General features: G+C 37.7%; 1 protein-coding gene across 2 annotated transcripts; it reads left to right on the top strand.

Annotated features, from left to right (window-relative positions):
* The first annotated feature begins 281 nt into the window (after positions 1-281).
* On the top strand, positions 282-21,351 carry LOC131071963 (uncharacterized). 2 transcript variants are annotated; one of them, XM_058007967.2, is made up of 5 exons: positions 282-962; positions 19,503-19,558; positions 19,684-19,741; positions 19,892-19,966; positions 20,577-21,351. In XM_058007967.2, the coding sequence occupies exons 1-5, from the start codon at positions 894-896 to the stop codon at positions 20,970-20,972; spliced, it is 654 nt and encodes a 217-aa protein (XP_057863950.2). In that variant the 5' UTR covers positions 282-893; the 3' UTR covers positions 20,973-21,351. The 2 variants fall into 2 exon arrangements, with proteins under 2 accessions (XP_057863950.2, XP_057863932.2); XM_058007949.2 differs by having other exon boundaries at positions 20,538-21,351.
* Positions 21,352-25,946: the final 4,595 nt, after the last annotated feature.

The following is a 25,946-nucleotide window of genomic DNA, read 5'->3' as shown; positions in this document are numbered from 1 at the left end:
TCACACTATTAATTTATCTTCTAAGTTTTTAAGTTTTTTTTTCTTATGATTTTTTACAGAGAATGATAAGACTGTTAAATTAATAATAATGATTTTCTAATTGATTTTTTTCTAATGTTTTTAAAACAAAGAATGATAAGAGTTAAGACTGTAAATTAATCTGTAAAACTAAAAATAGTGTTAAAAAACTTAATATACTGTAAATTAAATCTAATCACTATCGACTAGCTGTAATTTTTTTTAAAAAGTGTTACAAAAAAAGTGTAACACTGTAAATTTTAAATTTTGGAACTTGAAATTCGAAATACCCAGAATCTTGCTTGAGCCCTAGTCGCGTCTTGTGATTTTGCTTGCAATCAGACGATTTTTCCTGTGATTGTGCCCTAGTCGCTTTGTGCGCATTTCGCTGTCGTCGTGCGCCTTTTTTTTGGTTCCCGTCACTCGAAAAAATGAAATGTCCAATTTTTTAGGTTTTTCTTAACCTTAAAACTTTAATATCGTTTTTCACGCTAGTTTTCGGGCCATTTTCCACTATTTTTACCGATTTTTTCATGTAAAAATCCCGACGCGTTTTGTTAAAAATGGGCACCGAGTTGCGCCGGATTATGGCGTGCGAGTACTCACGATTTTTTTTGTGAAGCACAAAGTTTTACAAGCTTGCTTGATCAAATATCATATTTGATGAAGAGATAAGGTCTCTTCCCTTGAGATTTGATGCTAAATTTTTTGTTGTTGAAGAGATAAAGGGTCTAGATACTCAATGGATGAATTGCATGGGATCCTAATGGCATATGAATTGAAGACCAAAAAGGAGAAATCATCTAAGTGAGAGGCAGTCTTCAAAGCCTCATAAAAGATGAATAAGGAGCCCGAACTGGAAGCGGTAGCTCCTAATGATGAATCAAACAAAAAGGAAACTCATTTTGTTAGGAAGATTAAGAAAGGATCTGACAAGTATAAAGGTAAGTTATCTTTTAAATGTTTTAATTGTGGAAAAATAGGACACTTTGTTGCTAAATTTGCAAATTAAAACCAAAGTAGTGATGATGAGGAAGAGCATAACATGAAGAAATATAGAAAACATCATTAACATAAAAGGAACTATGGTAAAAATGAGAAAAAGATCTTTCACAAATACAAGAAAAGCCTATATTCAGAAGAGGAAAGTAATTCATCCGAAGAGAGTTTCTCTGCTAGCAATAGAGAAGAGATTATATTCATGGCCAAAGAAACAAAACTTGATATCTTGAAAAATGAAGACAAAGAAAAGGAGACGAGTCAGAAGGGTAAGAGAATGTCGGTATTGATGGGGATATAGATTTGGAAGAACTCAATTGTACCCTAAGTGAATTTAAGAAATTTAAGAACCCGAAACAAAAATTATAACTTCAAGAGGAAGTGAATCTAAGGCAAACTTGTCACAAAGTCTTGAAGAATCCAAAAAGATGATCATTGATCTAAAAATACAAATTGAAGAAGCCAAAAGGATTGAAGAAGAGGTAAAAATCCAATTGAAGAAAAAGGAAGAAAATTGTGAGAGGTTAGAGTCCAAAATTGTTTCCTTAAGAAAGGAACTAGAAAAAACCACCTCTAGTTATACAAAATTCTCAAGTTTGAGAAGAATATCGAGATCTTACATGATATCATCAATGGAAAAAAATCATCATTCAATAAGACAGGTCTTGGTTATGAAGAAAAAGAAGATCAAGATACCAAAGAGCCACCAAACAAGGCAAATTAGGACAAACCAAAAGCTATGCAACTGCTCTCAAAAGTTCTATAAAAATGGAAGTAGCAAGAAGGAAGAGAATTATCTCCCACAAAAATCAAACACTCCTCCAAAAGGTTACAAGGAGAAATTCAAAAATTCTTTCCCTCAAGGCAAGTGCACATGACTAGGTTCCAACTTTCTTTCTTTGGTAATTGTTTTTTTGCATAATCACGTTGGTCATAAAGAAATAGATCATAGAACACATACAAGAAATTTTGGTTGCAACAAGAATAGAAGTCCTTATGGGTTTTTAAGTAGGATCTATAACTCATTTGCTTCTCTAATGGACTATCATATGCTATAAATGCAACAATTTTGGGCATACAACACGCTTTTGTAGAATCACCTAGATAGAACAAGGAGGAGGATTCTATGGCTAAACAAAAGGAGGAAAATACAAAAGAATGGAAAGAAGTAGGAGCAAGAAAAGAAAAAAGAAGTCCATGCTAGTGCAAAAAGCCTTTCATACTCAGAATGAGGAAATCAGTGGTATATTGACAGTGGTTGCTCTAGTCATGTGACAGGAGGCAAGAGCGAATAGAACAACAAATAATCCATACATTCTCAATGAGATCAAGGAAGAAAGATGGTTTATGGGACAAGCAGATGAAAGTTGGTTATGGCGTAAAAGAAAGGGCCATATGAACTTTTGACAACCAGAAATTGTACAAGTCAATGTTTTGCTGCTTGCAGCCTAATATACATGACATCATGAAGACCAGACATTGTACAAGCAGTAGAGTTGAAGATGTAGATTTGACAAACATTATGCGATGATTGACCAATATCATGTTTCACATGAGCTCCTGTTGTAGAGGTAGAATACACAGAAGAGGCAGATTTCATAACAATTGTATCATGGAATAAACATTAAAAGACATCAAGGTAGTAGAACGGCATTTCAAGATGGAGAAGTATCTCAGGCAGAAGTTGGGAAGTGATAAAAATTTTATCTAGTCACTTAGGAGATGCATTATTCAGGGGGAGCTCATTATTACACCATCTTACAACTTCGAGGATCCCTTTGCATTGATGCCAAAGGGGAAGAGTTACAAAAAGGAAGAGCATACAGTGAGGGGGAGAATTATATTCATGTTGCATTAATAGATTATTTCTTTGTAGTGTTGCCATCAATAAGAAAGGGGGAGATTGTTGGATTATTGTCATTGATGTCAAAGGAGATTGTTGGATTAATTGTCATAGATGTCAAGATGAAAATGTTGGTCTAAGAAGGAATTCACTAATGAGGTTGTAATGGCTAAGGGCCACTAATCACTTGAAGACTTAAAGACACTGTCTTGATCAAATATCATATTTGATGAAGCCTACTTCATGAGGCAAGCGCTAGAATTAAATCAATTGTTTTATTGATAATTGGCCAACTCATTTTGGCATCCACATTGGAGTTAATTTGAATTAAAGATAAATTCATTTATATTTTGGCCGACCCTTGGTGGTTAGTGCCCCACTTTAGGATTCACTATTCAAACTAAACATTCTATCTTAAGGGGCTGACTCCTCATGATGATGGCCCATTTTTGGGAATTAAAATAAAATATTTATATTTCATGTTTGGAGGATCTCCTTGGGAGTGTCACCTCTCTTGGGTGAAGAGGCATTTGATGGGATATAAAAGAAGGTAAATTGGTGGTTTAAGTAGCAAGTAATTAACAAAATATCTTTCAGATTTAGAGTAGATGTATATTCTCCATCAGGGGATTTATAGCAGACTTTTGGAGGTGATTTGTGGTAGATTTGTAACAGATTTAAGAGCAGATTTATAGCAGATTTTTGGAGGTGAATTGTGGCAGATTTGTAGCAGACTTAAAAGCAGATTTATAGCAGACTTTTGGGGGTAATTTATGGCAGATTTGTATGACTTTAGAACAGATATACAGAAGACTAAAGAGCATATTTGTAGCAGATTTTATGAAGTAGACTCTCATACTTTTGAAGTAATCTCAAGAAGACTAAGACTTTGTTGTATTAAAAGTTGGTGCCTCTAAATAGAAGACTTTGGTGTTTATTTCTACATTGGTGATTAGTAGTGGGGATTGGTGTCTCAGTGGGTTGGTGCCTATAAAGATAAGCAAGGATTGGTGTCCCCAGTAGGTTGGTGCCTACAAAGTTTGTAAAAGAATTTTATACAAGCAATATTTTGCCATGGTTTTCTCTGGAAAGGGTTTCCATATAAATCTTGTGTTCTTAATTATTGAAGTTGTGTGATTGATATTGTTGTGATTATTAATTTGAAAAAGTAAAAGATTTCCTTATGCTGATTCACTCCCTCCTCTCAGTATAAGTGTGCACTCATCCGGCAAGTTGTGATTGCAAATACTTATAGCACTTGAAAAATTAGATATAAAAATATGTAAACGTGATAAACATCCTCAAATTTTGTTTAAATTTTTTATTGAGAATATGAAATACAACATAAGCATGCCAATAATGATACTCACCTGTCATAAGCATCTTGAAGATAACAATGGCACATACAACTATGCAAACATCACCGGCAAGCATGAAATTGACACCAAACTGATAACAATTGTAAAGTAACTTAGATATTGTGATGGAAAGGTGTGTTATTAGTTTGAAAGTGATTATTCTTGCTGATATCAATTTTCTGAGCATGCCCATTCCTTTTTACAGCGCTGGAAATACACTAACCAGACTAGGAAATTCATAAACCACACCAAAGTGATCAACAAAAAAAAACACCTGGAAACACTTTTATATGTACTCAAATTTCATTACACTTTTAACAATTGGATTCAGTGAGAACAGCAGACTTATAGGTCCTTACAGTCATGGAAAACTCTAGAAAACCCCAAGAAACTCCTTCTAACAGGCTGAGCATACCTCCCAAAGTTGATCACCAGCTTTAGACATGATCAATACCACCGAAACAACCTCTAAAGGAAAGAAAATAACAACATTGGAGGTCCAAAAGTGTTCAGTCATACCCAGCACTAACAAAACACTGATAACAGTGGCAATCGCCATGAAACATACATCTCCTCATAACCCCATTGATTTGGTTTAATAATGTCTGAAATTGACATCCATCATCCATGAGCTAGGTGCCACGCATGATGATGAAATAACCCCAAAACCCTAGGCACTCCAGACTAGGTGTCTCACACCAACCCTCAAGGTACACTATGCAATGGTATGACCCCTCTAGAAATCCATAAAACCCTACAAACAGCTTGCAAATACTTCAAAATAGGATGGCTTGCTATGAGAAATTCAGTGGATGCAACCTCTGAGAAATTTCAATCCTTGCAACGTATATTCCAAACACTCATGAATGGTACAACCAATTAGGGAAAACACCAAACCCTTAGAATGGATGGATGACGAATGTAAAACTCCAAATCACCTCAATCTCATCAACAATCTTTGCAAACTGACAAACAAACAAATCCAAAAATATCTGTAAACTTAGAACACATCAAATACCTTCATAACAAAACCCAAAGACTGAAATTGTGATGAACAATGGTGATTCCTAAATAGAACCACTCCAACTAGCTAGGGATTATCTTTGAATCTGAAACTAGGATCAAATGAGGGTTTTCATTCTCAAATGATCATAGAAGAACATAGGTTCAATCCATCAACATAACAACATAAAAAATCTTCAACTTATCCAAAATACGAGTCCAAACCTCCTTTTGTAGCTTTGGAGAGAATAATAAGTCAATTTGAAATTATAAACAATTCATTTTCCACCAAAAACATATTTCAGATTATTAAAATAACTTTATGTGCAAGTCCCCTTTCCCTAGGCATCCACATGAGGAGACATAAAGTGATAATAAAAATATAACACTCAAGTGAAATAATATAACATTCACATTAAAACTTAAGTATATATTTAAATAGTCTCATTTGAGTTGGGGAAAGCACTATTGAGGAATTGAAAACCAAATTTGAACATGCCAAGATACCATTGAGGCAATGAGATGAAGGTTGATGCAAATGCAGAGACTTACTAAAAATAGAGGTGCTCTCGAAGAATTTTGGAGAACAACTTAAGAGTCTGAAAACACTTCTGAAAGCGTCGTTGCAATCCATAATGCCATTTGTGGTTAATGCCATCAACATAAATTACAAAATATTGAACCCTTGCACTCCAAGAAATTTGGAGTTCTCCTCAGCTCACCTGAAAGCTTATGGGAAAACTTGAAATCTAGCCAAAAGAACAAGGAATAATTTTGCGTAAAATGGAGACATTAACAAGAATCACAAATGAAACTTTAGTGTACGAAGTAAACAACTAAACAATTAACACATTGGAATGCTTGCAATGAATATCAACATTGAAGGGTGGAAGTTTAGGGGTTGAACCTACAACAAGGTCAAGGGACAACACCCCTTGTGGGGATTTAGGTGTGGAGCTCCCAATGGGGTTGAGGGGCGATGCTCCTTGTGGGGGTCTAGGGGCAATGCCCTCTATAGGGTTGAAGGGCAATGCCCCTTGGGTTTTGAACGTAGCGTCTCGAGTGCTTTCTTTGTTGCAATACAGGTTAGGGTCAAGTGACCAAACCCCTACCACCTAGCACAAATTATGGCTTTCAAAACCATCAAAACCTTCATGGCAAACATCCCTATGAAACACTCTAATATTAAACATGTGCAAATGAAGTTTTGAAATATTTTTACACCTAAAAATGTTTAGGAATATGAAAAGATAAAGCTTTTCTGCAATTTAATATAGAAAAAAATTCCTCCAATCTATTTCACTATAGAATAGTTTAAAATATTTTAATAGAACCTTTTTGAAAATTGCCCATTAATTTACTTTCAATAATTAATTTAAGTCAAATATGACATATTATCCAAAGCTTAAATTTGAAACATAATTAATATTAATTATGAATAATAAATTATATATGACATGTTAATGAAAATAAATTAGTCGTAAAAATATTGGTTTAGATTCTAAAACTGTAGATTGGATAAAACTTTCATACAACCTTTTGCATAAACTTGATGTAACAGTGGCCAAAACTATACTTTTTAATGAAAATGTAGCAGACTTTCTAAACATGGGAAAGCTTGGAACCCAGGTTAAAATAAATATAGCGGAAATCCCCTATATTCAGGTGGATAAAATTTGAAAAAATTGCGAGTAAATGAAAAATGACACAACTGAATGCGAAAAAACCATAACTAGCACTTGTACCAAAAGTAGGTGCAATGGATACACCGATTGTATTTTATATTTTGCATAGACCATATCTGATTGAAGAAATTGGGTACAAAACTTTGTTCAAGTTTAAATTTTCTAGGAGGTAAGAAATTAAATACATATTTCAAGAAGAAGTAAAAAGTAAGCATACCCAAAGATTGACTTGTTAATTCCAATGAGTAAAGTTCACACTAAATAAGCTATTGACTAATAATTTATACATAAGAGTAAATATTAAAAATAATTTTAATTGAAAATTATAAAAATTAAATTACACTTTTAAGAAATTACTAATAATAAAAAATTAACTAAACAAAAATATAATTTTTTCAGTATACATACAAATAATTAAAAAATAAAATTAATAATTTTTTTAATAATATTATTAATTATAAAACAAATACAATTCAAATAAAAATTTAAAATTTAAAATTATTGGAAGGCTTTTTCAACTGCCAACTGCCTATGAATATTCCACTGAACTTTTTCTGGGTGAAAATGAGGTTTTATTTTTACTGTGTGAAAAAATTGAGGTTTTATTTTCCAGCGTGAAAGATGAACGGTTTTATTTTTAGGTGTGAGAAATACTTCATTCTGGTGGGTAATGCCTACACTAATAGCCCATCGGCTAATGACACCTCATCCATTCTTTTTTAAATTCCAATATCTCATGGACATTAAATCATCTACTATACTATATTCTATATCATGTTTTAGCTGTCTGCAATATAAGACCAACAATTAACTTTATATCAAGTTGTGCAAAATTAGGGATATGACGATTCAATTGGGAAGTAATATTGTTGTCAGAATCTGAGTTTAATGTCCTTCACAATAAATGAAATACCAAAAGCTTTGTTTTTCCTAATGCTCTCATACAAAACCAAGAGAACATAACACAACTTTAAAGATTTAAAAATAACCACGTTCTGTATTTTATACAACAAAACCCTACTCTATATGTTGCCAACAAGCCTTAAGACAAAACCAGAGTGGTTTAAAAGCCATGATAGAACTGATTGACTTCCTATAAAACATCATTTTAGAAGCCCTAGAGGCAATGATATTCTGTGGTCAATTATATGATTATTGAGTCTCATTCCACAACTTTTCCTCATGGCACAATTCTTCACAGGCTTAGCTAGCTGCTCCACACACTTCACATCTGCTATACATGAGAAATTCTGCGATTTCCAGCATAAAACCATGACAAACCTCTCCTGAAAAATCCATTTAAAACAATCCGAATAAATTAAAAACAAGATTAATGTTTCATATAAATCACTAGTAAGCCATTAATCACAAATGTTACTCTAGCAACAATGAACATTGACCTAGATCTCAATGCATTCCAAGAATGTTCTACAGAAATAGAATAAGATAATTACTTCCTAGGAAGGCTAGAAAGGAGAGAGCTCATTTGATAGAATGGGCCAGTGTATGCCTCTAAAAGAGAAGAAATGTTTGCATCTTGATCTAATACACAACAATCTGAATCGCAAGATCAAAACGAGTGAGAATCCATTTGAGCTTGCAGCTTTAGATTTGCTTGTCACCAAAGTCCATATTGATAGGCGTTTTTTGGTTCCATGGAATTGGAAAATTACCATTTCAATTCAATGAGGATAATATTGAATTATTTAATTCAATAAATAATAAATGAGAGGATAAAATTTATTGCAAGATTAAGTCAACTTGTCAGGGAAGAAGAAGTTTCTGATTTGATTGCCTCAATAATCTTTTGTTCCAATTTCAGTGAAATTGGAAAATTACCATTTCAATTCAAGGAGGATAATAATTTATTATTAATTTAATAAATAGTAAGTGAGAGAATGGAGTTTCTATTACAAGAGGAAGGCAACTTGTGAAGAAAAAGTTCGTAAAAGACTAGTGTTAATTGGTAAGGGAAGTGTTGATGTGTTTTTTACGCACATGCGAACACAAAATAAAATACCTAAAGTATCTTATCCTCTTTTGAACAAAATCTCTCAAATGCTGAAGATTAGCTTAAGGATCACTTGAGAAGACTCCAAGGTTCATGAATGTAGGGTTACTACGTGTGGATAAGCTCTGTTGGTTGATGTGATTGTTGGTATCACAAGGGGACTTACATTAGAATGTCTGGATGCTTGATTTGCTGGACTTAGATCATCTGATGTTGCAATATGGTGATGCTTTTGATCCTAAACTATCTAGAGTTTGAAAAAAATGGCAAAAGACGAGGGGTTGAGAGAGTCTATTCTAATCCCCAGAATGTAGGAAGATGAGTGAATGATTAGATGGAATCCTACTGAGCGAGGTCTCACCATCAAACTAAACAATTTGATACAAGCTCGGTGCAATCTTCTAAGGATATTTTAAAGATATTCGAATCAGTACCATCAAACATCGATCACCATTCAAGTCAATGCGTAAGCAATGAATGTAGAATGATTCGAAGTTAAGGTCATATCATTCCAGTTGACCACACAAGGCATGCTTACAATCAGTAAGAGGCTAGTGGTATGGACAAAATAGATTCAACACAAATACATTCAACAAATTCCTCCATTCAATCTAATTTATTTATTATCTAACATGAAGATCCAACAAGAAACTTCTCCTACTAATCTATTTATTATCTAACATGAAGATCCAACATGAAATTTCTGCCTTATTCTCCTAATCTAACTTCTATTCTAATTGCTATTCTATTCTCTCCTATTGCTAACTATTCGCTATTGCTATTAACTATTAACCAACTATTAACCTTTACAAGTGAAGAGTCCGAGCTTTTATAGAAAGCTCATTTACAATGAATGGCCATGATTGAATCTCCATCAATGGCCAAGATTTTACAATGAAACCCTAATTAGGGTTTGCTACAACAAACTCTTCTTAGCCAATGAGAGAATTACATTCAATGAGCGTGAACCAATAGATATCAAGGGTAGGTACATCGGAGTTTGTACCTTCATGTACGAGCTTGATTCATTGAACTTAGACGTGTTGATGTGGACCCCTCGGATTGGTGGAGTAGTGACTGAGATGCCACCTCAATCTTGCACTTCGTAGACTTGATTTGATTCATCATCATGAAGGGATATCAAGTGATATCTCTTGATACTCAACAATATCTAGCTTGCTCAAAGTAGTGGTGATGGGAATTATCGATGTAGCTGAGTCCTTCCATCCTTGCTTGCTTGCCTTGGAGTGATTGTATGACTTCTCCTTAACACTCTTTTGATCTCTTCATGTCTCCAGGGTGTGGTGAGAATCGAGATTCCTCTTAGGTATTTTGTGCTGGTAAATGAAGCCTTTCCCTTTGCATGTTGGTGTAGATCTTTCTCTTGTATTAGTAAATGTTTCTTGTGTAGTCACTTTCTTGTGCTCGTTTATGAAATCTTCCTGAGGGTATCCTCCTTGCAACTTGATCTTGATGTTGACATTTTCTCTTTAGGACACTTATTTTGATCCTCCTCCAACGTGATTCTTTTCATTTCTTTCCTTACCTCCTGCAAAACAAACAATTGAGGATCAAACACATGATTTATAACTTTTTCATACCACTATTTTGACTTAATCTCTTATTCTATATGTTGCAGGTCTGATATGTGTTTCTATAGGGGAGATCGTTCCTTTTGGATAACTGAATTCATTGTCTTTGTTAATGATGTGCTTCCTTGCAGATTAAATTCGCTGTCTTGCTGGTCAGATTTGCTAATGATGTTGATTAGATTCTTTGCCTTGTTAATGAAATTCATTGTTGAATGCTTTGAGTCTTCCTATATAGGTGTCTTAATGAGATATGTCCTTTTAGGGTGAGGCCAACTTGAACATTTTCCTTTTGAATTGGAATTATGTTTGGAGATAAAATACATTTGAATTGCTAGCCATGGCCCAAAAGAGGAAATTCGCTCCTAGATCAAGGTAAGCAAATCAAGGAAATTTTGCTCAAGATTTGAAGCAAGGGACATAATTTTCCAATTTTGCCCTTGACCTTGGGCAAGGTACGCTATTTGGGTAAACTTCGCTCTATTTGGTGGCCAAGGTACTGTTGGTGTCTGTTTTATCATCTACCAAACATTAGAATAGGATACCCGAAGGTATTCTATCCTCTCCTGAAAAATCACTACTGATTCCAAGGTCTATATGTGTGAACAAGTGACTTTAGTGAAAATCTTCTTGGGTAGTGTATGCTGAAAATCTCAAGGGGGACTTACGTTAACAAATGTCTTTGAACTGTTGGACTCAAACGGATTTAGCAATTTTAGGCTCTATTTTTTTTTTGGATTTTTCGGGATTTAGACTTTCAAAAAGGGTGAAAAGAGATAGGGTTTGAGAAGGCTAATCTAATCCTACAAACTTCGGAGACGGTATCAATTGGGTGCTCTCTGGAAACCAAACTTTGCTTCGCCACACTAAGGACAACTACACAAAGCCGGTGCAATCTTCAATGGGTTGTGCTTATGATCGAGATGTTGGGATGCACAGAGGATGGGCTCAGACTAACTTTGCACAGTGAAATGGAAATCATCCATTCACCAAAAGTATGAGCAGAGATACACCATCAATTAACACTTATCAAATCCTTCATTCAATTCTAATAACTTGAAAGCAAATCTAGATTAATTTTAACTAAGTGTTGAGGAAATTGAAACCATGCTAATCATTCAAACAATAGGGATTACAAAGCCTTAAGAGAAAGCGCACATGCAATATATTATTCGAAAATGACCTTCACGCAACAATATGTCAAAAACCTCACACTCTCCAAATGAGAGGAGGTAGCCTTATATAGTTTTTCAGAAATAAATGAACGGTTGAGATCAAACAGTGATCAAGGGCCGAGATTGAAAGCTACAAACCCTAATTAGGGTTTCCCGAAACTCTATTAGTTTGAAAGAATGAGAAAGTGACATGTCGCACAGCTGCTATTCTCACTAAGGTGAGCGTCCAATTTCCCCTTTCGTAGATTCGATGTACCTGGACACGATAAGCCTGACCTCCTCCATAGTGACACTTGGCAAGCTGCTAATCTAGAAGTCGATGATGTCCACATCATCGGTACATGTGGCAAGGATGCTTTCCCACTCAACTGCTTGGGCAAGAAATTTCTCATCGATGAAGAGAAAATTTGCAATCCTTGAAAGATCGCCCTTGTCAATCATCCCCGAGTCTTTGAAGAAGCTCGACTGAATCCTGGCTCTTAGGTTCTCTGCCTGCAAATGCTTCTCCCTTATACTCTCTTTCTTCCAGATCTCTGACGCTACATGAAACACCTTGCTCAGAATTTCCCTGACACTCTCCTCTGTCTCAAAGTAGTTAGTCTTGGATTTCTTCAAAACTTCAATTTGGGTGACCAAAGCATAATAGCAAGTGTTAAAGTCACACCTATCCCCAGCCTGTATGACACCTGCATCCACCAAAATTCTCTTCGACAAGCCTCGGATAACCTTTAGATGTGGAAGTATTTTATGTTGAATTTCCTCCACATCTTCCCAATTTGCAGCTAGGTCCTAGATACGGCTGACCAACGAAGAAGCCGACTCATGTGCCGATACTAAATTTTCCAAAGTATATCAGCACGTGCTGAAGCATCTGAAATCCACTCCTTGGCCTGTGTGAATGTGCCCTTTATATCCTCGTAATCCTTCATTGACTCCTGTTGAAGAGGCTGTGGAGGGGTGATCGGTATCTCATGGTTGAGTGGCCTGGTAAGATGGAGAACATACTTCCTCCATTGCTGGTTTTCTTCCTCAACCTTCTTCCTCTTCTCTCTCTCCTGAGCTAAACTCGCCTTGAGGGTGTTACAAGAGTCGTCAAAGTACTGGACTTCTTGGTCTTGGGTAGGCTTACCCAACTCTATAGTGGTGATCTTATAATCCTCTGGGGCAATATTGTCCCGAGTTTTCCCTTCCTTTGGCACAACTATTTGAATTGTCCTGAATCCTGCACTATCCCTCTAAATCAAAGAGAACTTTCTGGTTGGCTTGGGTGGCTTGACTATGACTGGCTCATTCACCTTCTCCAGAAATGTTGCTGTGATCTCTTCAGAATGGGCTTCCGTAGGGACCTTAGCCCTTATCCTTTCCCTCAGCCAATCAGGAATGGTCGACTGCTCTACGGTATTCTAATCAAACCCATCATCTGTCCCTCCTGGTCTAGTAGCTATACCATCTAAGAAGACTACTGGAGATGCAGGCGTTTCAACCTCTATAGCTGCATTTAAAATTTGCTCTTTGTCCGGACTTTGGAGAGCTGCTTTCATTATTTCCTCAATTGAAGGAGAAGGCACTCTCACTTCATTATTAACCATACATATGTCCATCTCCCGCTCCTCAACTGCATTCTGATCAGGCACGGCAGATGTGGCACTCAGGATGGAATGACCTTCACTGGACTCCTGTCTCTCCCCTACAACCTTCTTTCCTATGGCCTTTCTAGAGCTTCCAATTAACTCCTTCCTCTTCTGGGACCCAACACTCTCTGGATTCTGAGCATTGCCTGTAGAGATACAAGGGTTGGAGGACAGAGAGTCATCTACTCCCATCAAGTCGTAGGTCAGGGCCACACCTTTAGACTTCAATAGTTTCGTCCTTTCAGAGGTCCACCATTTAGAATATTCGACCACTGACCTCATGAGGTCTGCCAAATCTGATTTCTCTCCCTCTGACCAATCTATCAAGGCTAGTGGTTCATTCTTCATCTTTTCAAAGCCTGGCTACTGAAGCTCAAGGCTATCTTCTACTTGGTCAGCAACTCTAAACACCTCCGTTGCTCTTACCATGCTCAAGGGAATCCTTGACCAAAATCTCTTCCTGATCTCGAAACTATTAGCTGCGTTAGCCCAATAATCTTCTAAATCAGCTCTGTGCTCAAATGTCATCCCTTCGATCCTTCTTATTTTACGGAATGGATCAAAATTCTTCCTTGCCTTGTACTGATCCTTCTCAGCAGTGGCAGCGGCTTGTGATGACGGACACGTTTCCAGTCCATTCCCAATCATGAGAGAGGACGTTCCTGCCTTCTTCTTCTTATCTCTTTGAACTGCCATATACCCCTCCAATTGTCTCACAACCTCAAGTAGCACAACTCGGTTGGTAGGGTAAGCTGGAAGCTTATAGGGAGATCCGGTAAACCCCCGAATTCTAATGTAAGTGAACTTCGGGTATTGGATATACCAATATCTGAATCTACTGATGAAGTCCATAGACTCTTGAGAGATTCTTTGATGTAGTCCTCCTTGCAATGTCTGTGTGATGTGCATGAGAAATGTGTCATTCACCCTCTTGAAATGGAACTTTTCTTCCATGTGAAGCTGGGGATGACAGTCATAAACTGGAAACTGATTTTCTTTGTTTCCCACTTCCCCTCTGTAGGTGAGGCCTCTATATCTGTAGGTTCTAGCCAGGGAATAGAACAGGTACGAGCTCATGAAGAAGGTCCCATTCGCTTCTAGGTTCTTCAACTGGCTATCCAATTTGTCGCTTATCATTCGAGCCCAGTCTATCATCTTCACTCTGTTCATTATTTCATTTATAAAATAATACATCCAGGGCTCGAATGGAGCACCTTGAGGACTCCCCATTATCCTGTTTAGCAGGACGATCATATCTCCGATATCTTCCTCGAAGTATGCTCTCACCAAGCTCTTCCTCTGTAGTTTGGAGGCACCTTTCCTTGGCTTGTCCAGCTAGGAATGATTGACGATGGCGTCATACTCCTCCAAGTGATCCTGATACATGCGATCAGCTTCATCCTTGGTCACGTACACAACATTAAGATACTCTGGAATTTTGAAGGCTTCCCTGATGGCCTCATCGCTGATGTTTGCCAATACTCTCCCATTTGGCGCGACAATATCCCTACTGGCAGGGTTGTAATGCCTAGCACATTTAGCTACTAACTCGGTGCATTGCATGGTAGGGAGAAAACCAGCAGCATGCACGATGCCACTCTTCATCATCTTTCGCGTTGTCATGGTAGGCACGAGGTTGTCCAAACCAAACATCCGTTTCTTGAACTCCCTTAGATTGATGTGCCCGAGGTTAGTGTCGCTAACATTCTTCCATTTCGAAGTCATCCTTGACTCGGGAGGAGCATCTTTGTCCACTTGAAATTTCATCGTGCTTAAAATCTGCAAGTAAAAAATGAAGCTTAAGTTAGAAATTGGTTCGCGAATTGAAGAAAATAGAGGCTGCGAATGGTTAAGTGTTTGGAGACTTTATTTTATTTTCATACTTAGCCACAAAAAACAGATTTTCATATGTAAACTCTTCAATCCTAAGGATAATTGTGATTGCAATCCAACACCAAGTGTTATAGCTTCAAAACTTTTCTTTTACTTAACGAATAAAATGATTTTCCTTCACTAAAATTCGAATAGATCCACTAAAATCACTTTCAATAACTCTGAAAAACTCAGAAAATGTAACAAATCTGCATTGTAAATTCAACTTCACCTTCGAATGAATTGGAATAAGGCCAAAAGTTTTTCAGAAAACTCAGAAAAAATAACAATTCTGCCTTATACCAGCTGGTTCTACTCCAAAATCTGTGAATTCTTAGTCAAGAAGCTTGCCCGACTGCAAGCAATATCAAGATTTTCTCCCAATGAACTTCAATCTGCAAATAATTCTTAATGTTTTCCTTAGCTTGCTAAGGAAATTCGAACTTCTTGGTGTAAGAATGAAGTTTCAAAGGATGCATTTGTAATGAAGTTGATTTCATAATTAGAAACACGCAAAAAAAATCCAACTCATGTTTCTAAACTCAACTTAAATCTTGGGAAAGTTTCTCATCCAATTTTGAGTTGTGTTGTCATCTCTTTTAGTTCGAAAATCTTCTACTTGTGCAAGTTTCTAAATTGTATTTAGTCCATAAATTCGAACTAGGCTTATAAATTAGCATTTTCCAAAAAGTTTCTAATTTGGAACTCAGTCTGAAAATCATCTTGATCTGCAAATGTCTTCTTTCTAATTTCAATTTCGAGTTTCGATTTTAATTTCCCAACTCGTTGATCTTTGACAATCTCTTTTTCCAACTTTCTAAATTGATTAGAAGTTCGATTTTTAGGAAGATTTGATGACATCTCTTGGTTTCTTGTTGACTTTGTTTGACTTCCAGGAGTAGGGCGGAGTTTTTAGTGTTCAACTTCATGTTTGCTTGCCTTCAATTTCATGCTTGGGCGGACTTTTGGAGGCTCTCTTCATGGGCGGCCTTTCTCCTTCTCACCATGCATGGCAGACTTTTATGACTTTACCATCTTCTCTATCAAGTTTGGGCAGACTTTGGAGCTCTCTCAAGACATAGCGGAGTTTTAAACATATCACCAAGGGCGGACTTTTCACTACCTTCTCAAGGCATAGGGTGGAGTTTTGAAGGTTTCCAAGGCAAACTTTTTCCTCTCCACAAGGCATGGGGCAGACTTTAGGGAGGTCTCCTTGAGGGCGGAGTTTGAAGCTATCACCAAGGGCGGACTGTTGAATACATCTCCTAGGGCGGACTTTCAATACATCATCAAGGGGGCGGACTTTTGAAGCCTCTCCAACATGGCGGACTTTGAAAGGTATCTCCAAGGGTGGACTTTAGATGACATGGCTAGGCAGAGTTTAAATACATCACCAAGGGGGCGGACTTTTGATCTATCAAGGAGGGCGGAGTTTGGTGCTACCTCAAGCAAGGCATAGAGCGGAGTTTTAGAAGACCTCCTCAAGGCATAGGGTGGAGTTTTGAAGCTTCCCACCAAGCATGGCTAACTTTGATGTTCCCTCCAACATATGGCGGACTTTCATACTCCCTCTTCAAGGCGGACTTTTGATGCCTTCATCCCATCATGGCGGAGTTTTATGACCTCTCCATTCCATCATGGCGGACTTTTGAGACCTCTCCATTGCTGGCATCTTGGGCGGAGTTTTGATCACCTGCCATAACACTCAACATCATCCATTAGCCAGACTTAGAAAATGTTTGGAAAATTTCAAAATTTCACAATTTAACCAAATTTAACCAGATTAACTTGAAATTTGAAATCCATACTCAGGCAAACCATCTGAAGCATCATGATCCCTAAAATGTAGGAAACTAGCTTTTTAGGTCAAAACTTGGAAATTTTGGATCACAATCGAAGCAGGTCAGTGGTATCAGTGCAAACCCTAGGTACCCATTCCGAAAAAGCAAAAAGAAGACATCCTTAAAAAATAGGGAAAACTTTCTAAAAATAGCCATACTGAGGATTGGGCTAAAAATGCCAAAAACGAAACTTCCTAAAAAATAGGAAAAAAACAAAAAAGCAAACTTTCTAAAAATAGAAAGTTGTTCAAATTTGTCCAAATCAATTGCGATCTTCGTCCTCTGGCCTTTCTAGGCACTTTGACGGTATCCGGACTCTAGTATTACTTGGTTTGCAAAAACTAACTTTCAAACTCCAGGACTCGAACTATTCAAAACTGAGCAAGGCTTGGCAAAATTGAAGCCGAAGGCCACGAGACACTAACAAAACCCTAGAAAGAAGGAAAAGAGAGGGCCCCCATTTGCAATGGGGCGATGTGTGAAAAAGGTCACAACAGGTACATGGTCTTAAGATGAAAATTCGCTCCAAGTTTGAGGCAAGGTACATGATTTGGAGAAATGTGCTCCATGTCCTCTCCAAGGACATTCGCTCTAGGACTGCTCCAAGGACATTCGCTCTAGGACCTCTCCAAGGACATGAAACAAGTTCGCTCTAGGACTACTCCAAGGACATGACTTGATAAAAAGTTTCCCTCTATGTCCTTAGCAAGGACATCAATTCAACATTCGGCTTAGGACCTTCGGAAGGTACAAGACTTTGATAAAAAATTCGCTCTATGACCTTTGGGAGGTACACGACCTTAGTGAAATTTTTAGTCTAGGACCTTTGGAAGGTACGCAACTTGGTGAAAGAATTTCGCTTTGAGACTCTTAGCAAGGTACATGTACTTGTGAAGAAATTCGCTTTGGACCCTTAGCAAGGACATGAATCAAAATTTGCTCTGGAACCTCTCCAAGGTACATGCTTGAAAATTCGCTCCAGGACCTCAAGAAGGTACATGCTTGAAAATTCACTCCAGGACCTTGGCAGGGTACACATGATAAAATTCGCTCTCTGTCCTTTGGAGGGTACCTGACTCATTAGGGAAGTTCAATCTCAAATCTTAATAGGGTACATGACTTCAACAAATTTGCTCAAAAACCTCTCCTTCAAAATTCACTCTCAATCTTCACTTGGATAAATTCGCCCTTGATCCTCAGCAAGGTACTCAACTTAGCAAAATTTCGCTCTGGACCCTTAGGAAAGTACATCAATAAGTCAAAGTTCGCTCTAAATAGGCTGCAAGGGACATGATCTCTCCAAATTTGCTTTGGACACTGTCCAAGGTACATCACTTGGAAATTCGCTGCAGGTCTTGAGTAAGGTACAGGACAGGGTCTAAGGCAAGTTTGCTCCAAGTTTGAGGCAAGGTACATGGCCTAAATGAAATTCAAGGAGGACGCCATTCAAACAACCAAGGCTTGTTCTTGTTACTAGAAATATGATCAGATAACACAAGAAACCTAGGCATGATATAAAGGAGTCCTAGATCTACTTTCATGCTCGCAGGTGACTATCTTCACTCCACCCTAAGGAGACCAACTTGACTTGATGACCCTCTAGCTACTTGAGAAACTCTATTCCTTCAATGCAAAGATTAATAGCAGAGACTCTAAGACAACCTAAAAAGAAAAAAGTGGGGGTCCCCATTTTCAATGGGGCGATGTGTGAATACCTCACAACAGGAAGAAGTTTCTAATTTGCAGCTGTAGTTCACTAATGCGATGAAAATGAAAATTTTCAAATAAGGTTTTATTTTCCAACCTGAGAATTGAACGGCTTTATTTTCAGGTGTGAGAAATAACTAATTCCAGTTGGCAATGCCCACACTAAATAGCCTATTGGCTAATAAATAAATAAAAAGTGGGTCAAACATGGCGGTCAATGTTTGTAATAAAAAAATCAATTTTTTTGAAGTGCAAAAATCAGGATTTGTGATTAATAATGATTTTAGTGATTTTTTTCCTATTTATGCTTTCTTTGAGATAAAATTTTGTAATGTAATTTAAAATCTTTGAAATGCTACTTCCCTTACAAAATAAAATCTGTGCATATTCCTAAAGCCATGTCACTGTATGCTGTACTACATAACACTGGATGTGCAAGATAAATAATGACCAGACATTGAGTTCTAACACCTAATTCACAACACTTGACACTAAATTAATAACTTGCATTGTACATATAAGTGTAGAAAATCACTGAACAATAACTTCGTAACATATTGGAAACTCAATTGAATGAAGCACACATGAAAGCACAAACAGATAGAAATAAACACATGCACGTGCCTATACACAAAACTCACATATGAATGTAGAAATTAACACATGCATACAATTATGTATACAAAATCATCTAGTATATCTTATCTATTGATATGTTTTTAGTTTCTAAACAGTGTTTAATAATTCATTTTTTCTAAAATGTTATTGCAGTGTGGAGGAAGAGAAATAAAGGAGAAAAGTCTTTCAGTTTTCATTAATAAAAAAGGGTGAGCTCTTACCATGCTTTAAAGAAAAGTTTTGCTATTTTTTGTGTTTATGTGTTGATCACTATACTTGTGAGCTGCTTAGAGGTGTTTTTGATTCCAACATACTGTATATAAATTATTTGCAGAAATTTTGCATTGTGGAACTGTTTTAGAGCTAACTGTCATTGGAGGGGAAGCACAAAGGTGTCTTAGTGGACTTGTTTGAAGTCTTGTTTGCTTGATCTGAAATTTAGTGAAGTTCTCTTTTGGCATCTACTTTTTATTTTCCATAATTTAATACAACTGAACACTATCGGCTTGAAATTATATTAAAATTATTTTTCTGGGTTGTAGAAAACTCACGTGCCTGTGCATTCGTCCCAGTTATTGGACACTCCAGATCCAGAAAAAGGTGCTTCAAATTCTAAAGTAAGTATAGTAAGAAACTCATGGAGGATAATCTGCAGTTGAAACAAGTTTCTACCGTGTTTAGTGCATGCACATTTATTTTATTTCTCTATCATAAGTGGGATGATGGTTGTAGACAGTTCTAGAGAGGAGAGTTGTTTCATATGTCTTTATTTGGAAGTTCAACCCATTGCTTTTACTATAATTAATTGGGTATTAAACCAGGTTTATAATTTTGAACGGTGCTACTTGATACATTGTTTTAAACTTTTAAAGACCGCATGCAAACTTGTTTTGTTTGAGAAGCTATTGAAAAACATATGTAAAAGCAGCTCATAGATACATGTATACCAGCTGAGAGAAAATCAACCAATGATTGGAGACAATCCCCAAAAATAGAGAGATAAAGGCTTATCGAGCTCTTCTTAATTAAACACATTGAGAGAAACCAACCAACCGTATACTTAAATTGCAACTTAATTAAATGCATCCTCCCTTATTGCTATCTTTAATAAAATAATGTTTTTGTTTAAATATTGTGCATTTGTATCATATAAACATATATAACTTATAGTTGTCCATTGTTGTTCAGAAGGATGAAGATGAAATGAAGGAATATTTTGGGATGCAGGGTATGAAAATCATGGAGGAGCAGGGAACAGATGAAACCACCCAATCTATGGATGATACCTCTACAGCTAACAATGAAATGCTAGCTAACCTTAAAGTTCAAGTTGCTGATTTGCAGGTTAGACTGAATGACCTTGAATTCAGAGTGGAGGGCCTTAGAGCAGACAAAAAGCTCCTGATGCATGCGGTTAATTCCGTAACTCTGATCACTGACGGGATCATGCGGAAGGCGGTTATGGAGGTGGTCTTTGGCCAGAGCAAATTGAAGAAGCAGAATGCAAGTTCGAGTGTGCGGAAAGGGGAGGATCCCAAAGAATGCAGTCCTGATGATGTAGACTGGAAGAAGAACCTCCAGATTGTGGAAAAGAATTGGGATCTCATTAAGAGTCAAAAGTAGTATGTGGGTTAGGGTTACTCTGGTTTTTTGGGAGGGTTTTGTTGTTGGTTTATCTATTTCTGTTATGGTTTTAGTCAGATTCTCTGTTATGAACTTTAATGGCTTGCATGCCTGTTATATGCTTAGTTGGTTAGTTATCATCTTTAGTAGTTTAGTTCGGATGCCATTTATCTGCTGGACATTTTGTTTATGTTTTTTTATTATATTTGCATGATGGTCTGTAGTGTGCTTCTAGTTCTTTTGTGCTAGCGGTTGTTTTCTGTTGGTTTTGTTGTGCTGTTGACTGTATGGGATTACGGCCCTTCCTTGATTAATCCAAAACATATATGACATAATTTTTAACATCAGCCAGCACTCCTCAATAAAGTTAGATTGTTATGAATCCAACTCAAACTTGTTATAACTGTTGTTCAATGTAGTGATATTTTAAACTAAAAATGAATAGAAGTTTGGATCTATTGTTAAATCTGTAACATGAAACTATTGAACTTTTAGTTTGGATAGGAACTTCCGTACAAGTTCAGTGTGAACATGTTCAAGTGGTTTGAGTTATTCTATTTTGCATTTCACTGTCTTATGCATGATAATTATGCTTTTCTAACTAAGCTGATTTTTAGAAGATTAGTTTTTTAGCTGAATGAGTATAAAGATAGGAGCAAGGTAGAAAGAATAAAAGGCTTCAGATCTTATTTTTTAAAGAATTGAGAGACTAAAGTTGTAACATACTAGAATAGCATTGTACATGTTGCTGATTTTTGTGTAGCTACGAGTTGTATTAGTTGTGGAGGTTGTCTCATATGTTTTATGAAGGAATGAAAAATGTTTCGAAGGTGTAATTATTTGTGTCTGTCTTCATGATGATATTGAATTTGGCTGCTTGCAAGTCTTTATGTCTTATCCTTCTACATTCTATTATGTATATTTTATTATTTTCTACTCCTAACTATTCAAAGTTTTGTTATCAAGGCTGCCACCCTTTATCAAGTATTTGTACATTGCTTGTTACTTTCTATGTTAAAAACGGGGATATCACAGTTTCCCCTTCTTGGAGATGGTTGTCCACAAGCATGCCAAAGTGATCCATTTCCTCTTTCAAAATTACTGCATTCTTCTCTGTCTCTTTGTTTATGTGACTTCTAGATTTCAACCATTCCCTTCAATACCCTCGTAAACTCTCTCCAAACTTCTTGAGGAATTGGGTGAGTGTGATAGGGAGGGAATCACTCTTATCTTGCTGCTGATCCTTTCTTTTGCGATGTTTGTTGCATGTGTCATGATACTCGCCGATTCACTGTGGGTCTTCCTCTTGTAGTCCTTTTAGGACAATTTTACCCTCATAAATCTTAAATTTCAAAGTCATAGCTCTATAGTCTTGGATGAATAGGCCAATGCATCCATAGTATTCCCAAGATTACATCAATGTCTCCTAGATCCAACACATGGAAGTCATCACATAATTTGTAGTCTCCAATGGTGATTTCAAGCTTTGGTGCTATGGCATGAAACTTATACTTGATCCATTAGCCAACACTATAGGGAATCCTTTTTGCTTATACGCTAATATTTCTTGGGTTTGTAGGAGTGAGGAGCTTATGAAGTTATATGTAGCTCCACTATCATTAAGGATGATAATGGGATGTAGATGAAGGTATCCTTGAACTTGGAATTTGGAAAGTCCTTGGGCTCCTCTAATGGTGGCTAAGGTATCCTTTTTCTTGGATGGAGACGAAAGTTTAGCTTCATCTCCTGATTCGTTGCTATTTAGGCTATCATGCCCTTCTTCACTGACTGGTCTCACTTCAATGTAATGGATCTTTCCTTTCCTCATGCATCTATGGACAGGTTCCCATGCTTCCTTGCATGCAAAACATAACTTCTTCCTTTGAAATTCTTGGCAAGTTGCCTCATCTAATTGATTTCTTCTACGAGCCTCCCTTATGTTTGGTGGATCAAATTGTTCTTTGGGCTTTGTTGGTTCTTTGAAGATTGTTTTATTCTTCATTGTTTCTTGATCCATGTCTCTAGATTTCTTGATAGCTTCTTGAAGAGTTATTGGATTGAGGGCCTTAATCCATCTTTTTAATGGATCCATTAGTCCATCCATGAATAGGACTATTAGCCTCTTGGATATATCCGTAACAAAAACTGACAAACGTTGGAACTCCATGATGTACTCATCAATAGAACCCTTTTGTTTAAGTTGTGCCAAATCCTTGAAGTGAAGTTCTGGGTCTTTGCTATCAAATCTCTCAATTAGTCTTTTTGTGAATTCCACATAAGAAGTAACTTGTGCATGCCCCATGGTGGTCATTCCATGGTACCACCATTCAAGTGCCACCCCATCTAGATGTAGTGCTGCATATTTGATGGCTTCCTCTTTGGACATAGATTTTAGCTAGAAGTAGGTGTCTATCTTTTGTACCCATGACAGTGTTGTGGTCTTCCTTGACCCATCAAAATAAGGTATGTTGAGTTTTCCAACCCTTCTTTTCAATTTGGAGTAATATTCCTGATTACCTTTTTAAGGGGTTGTTGTCTCAAGGAGGTTGGTAGTCTTTTGGGGTGAAAGTCCCCATCCGATTCTCAGCAGCTGGAAGTTGTGGTGATTGACAAACGGTTGGTGCCAAACTACAGTTGTGTGGGAATTGGATGAAAAACTTATATGGGGGAAGCAGAGTACCCCACCCATTCACGAGAGAACGTTTCTATAGTGTGCTTTACTTCCTGCAAGCGAAGGTTCATGGTGGAGAAATCCAAGGAGGAGCAAAACAACATTCCAGCGAGCAAAGGTGTTTAGAGTGATTGCAGTGCAGTGGTGTGAGTAGAAGCAACAAAGAAAGCAGTGTGACTTGGAGTCCCCGTTCAGGGAGGGGGCTTGGGCCTTGTACTAGGTAAGTCATCGCCAGCTCATGAGAGAGTCCGTGGTGTGCCAGATTGAGTTGCAAAGGAGACAGGGTCTTTGAGGATTTGGAGTCTACGTGAGAAGCTACAACCAAGGGTGAGGTGCAATGTGATCAGTACTAGTGTTTCAAGAGTAGGCGTGAATCCAGGGGTGGGAACTTGTAATCGGGTGCTTTAGGAAGTACTCAGTGTAGTGACCAACAACATAGTTGGAATTGATTGTAGACTGGGCCATTTCTTCATATCAATAAAGCTATCTATTTGCCCCAGTATTGTGTTCATTGTGTGTAAAGATTTCCGTTGTGCAAGATTGTGCGTTGTTGTGCAATTGTGTGTGCAGGTTCTGGAGCTTGGGAGTGCTAACAGGCGTAGTCCAAGATCTTCGAAGTGTTTGGATCCCACATACAAGTGCCGAAAAGATCGTCGGTGCCGTGCGGGTCAATCTAGCCTCATGATAGTTGGTATCAAAGCACAAGGTTTTGATACCCCCAAGCTAGCACACCAAGTGAGTTCAATTTCTCAGTAGTCATGGCAAGGGGCAACAAGGATGCTGAGAGGGAGTTAGTAGGAGCAGGGCTCATCCTGTGGTCATGTAAATGAAAGGAATGCCACCTTGAAGACTAAGGATTGGCTTAATGACCTAAGCAACCGTTTGGAGTCTCTGGAAAACACGGTTCTGTCGAAGCGCATGGAAACTGCAGAAGGATGATTGGACTTAGCTGAAGGAGATATCAAGGATCTCCGGGTTCTGTATGGTCAGGAACAAATAGAGAGAGCAAGGCTTGAAGATGGGTTGAAGAAGGCACTCCTAGATATTGAATTTGTCAAAAGTTGCGTCTCTCAGGCAAGGATTACCAAGGGACCAAGGGTGTCGCCACTAGACAAGTATGATGGTAACCGAGATGACAAGGTAATGGAGAATTTCTTCTTTGACATGGGAAAGTACCTGAAATCCATGAGGGGATTGACGAACGAAGAAAAGGTGGAGACAACCTTAGGATTCCTCAATGGAACAGCTAAGCTTTGGTGGAGGGCCAGACTTCAGGATATGGAGGTCGGTAGTCAAGGTAGACACATGGGAAGAGTTGTGGGATGCACTTTAGGAGTAGTTCAAGCCAGAAAATTCAGGTTGGACCTCCTTCAAGCAACTTTAAGACCTGAAGCAGACAGGGAAGATCAAAGATTACATCAAAGCTTTTCGGGTTCTTATGTTGGAATTTCCAAATATGGACCAAGATCTTAACTTATGTCACTTCTTGAAAGGTTTGGCCCTATGGGCTCAGAATGAGCTCCAAAAGCTGAAAGTCCCAAATGTTTAAGAGGCCATTCTAGTCGTGGATCGGTTGGTTGACTACAAGGATTTGTCAAAGGCACAAGGTGCTATAAGTGGATCCAACCCCCCGAAGAAGGACAAGAAACATTTCCAACCCAAGGATGAAACAAAGTCTAAGGGGAAGGGGGATTCTTCAAGTAGTAAACAGAGTGGGACAAGAAAGTCCTCAAATAGCAAAGGTTCAAGTTAGGGTTCGAAAGACGCCGAGTCAAAGAATGACAGGAGAGGGCATGTGTGCTTAATTTGTGGTGGCTCGGAACATTGGGTGAGAGACTGTTCACAACGACAGAGGTTGAACTCTACACAGATGGGAGCAGATCAGGATGGTTAGATTGTAGCGATGGGTGTGATCCAGCGTTTGAGTGCAGTCAATACCATCGAGCAGCCAAAGGCCACAACTGCCGAACCTGAGAACCAAAACAAGTTGTGTTATGTGGAGGCCCAGATGAATGGGAAGTACACAATGGCTATGGCAGATTCAGGAGCCACTCACAACTTTATCTCAGTCGGGAGATCTCAAGATCTGGGGTTGAAGGTGCAGGCGGATGCATGCTCTTTCAAGGCAGTGAATTCCCCATTTAAGAAGATACATTGTATAGTCTGGGACATACCATTGAAATTCGACTTGTGGCAGGGTTGCATGGATCCGTCATTGATTGAGGTGGATGATTTTGAGTCGATATTGGGTCAAGAGTTCTTGAAGATCGACAAGGTTGCGATAATTCCTCACTTGGATTCGT

Source organism: Cryptomeria japonica, chromosome 11 (assembly GCF_030272615.1).
Source record: "Cryptomeria japonica chromosome 11, Sugi_1.0, whole genome shotgun sequence".
NCBI classification, from domain to species: Eukaryota; Viridiplantae; Streptophyta; class Pinopsida; order Cupressales; family Cupressaceae; genus Cryptomeria; species Cryptomeria japonica.
The sequence above is the reverse complement of the archived record's forward strand: the minus strand, read 5'-3'. Positions and strand labels throughout refer to the sequence as shown.

Bases quoted from the DNA above. Each gene is read 5' to 3' on its own strand.
- LOC131071963 (XM_058007949.2), top strand. From the start codon at position 894: ATGATGAATCAAACAAAAAGGAAACTCATTTTGTTAGGAAGATTAAGA. The intron at 963-19,502 runs GTAAGTTATCTT...ATGTTATTGCAG, and splicing joins AGGATCTGACAAGTATAAAG to TGTGGAGGAAGAGAAATAAA. The intron at 19,967-20,537 runs GTAAGTATAGTA...ATTGTTGTTCAG, and splicing joins AAGGTGCTTCAAATTCTAAA to AAGGATGAAGATGAAATGAA.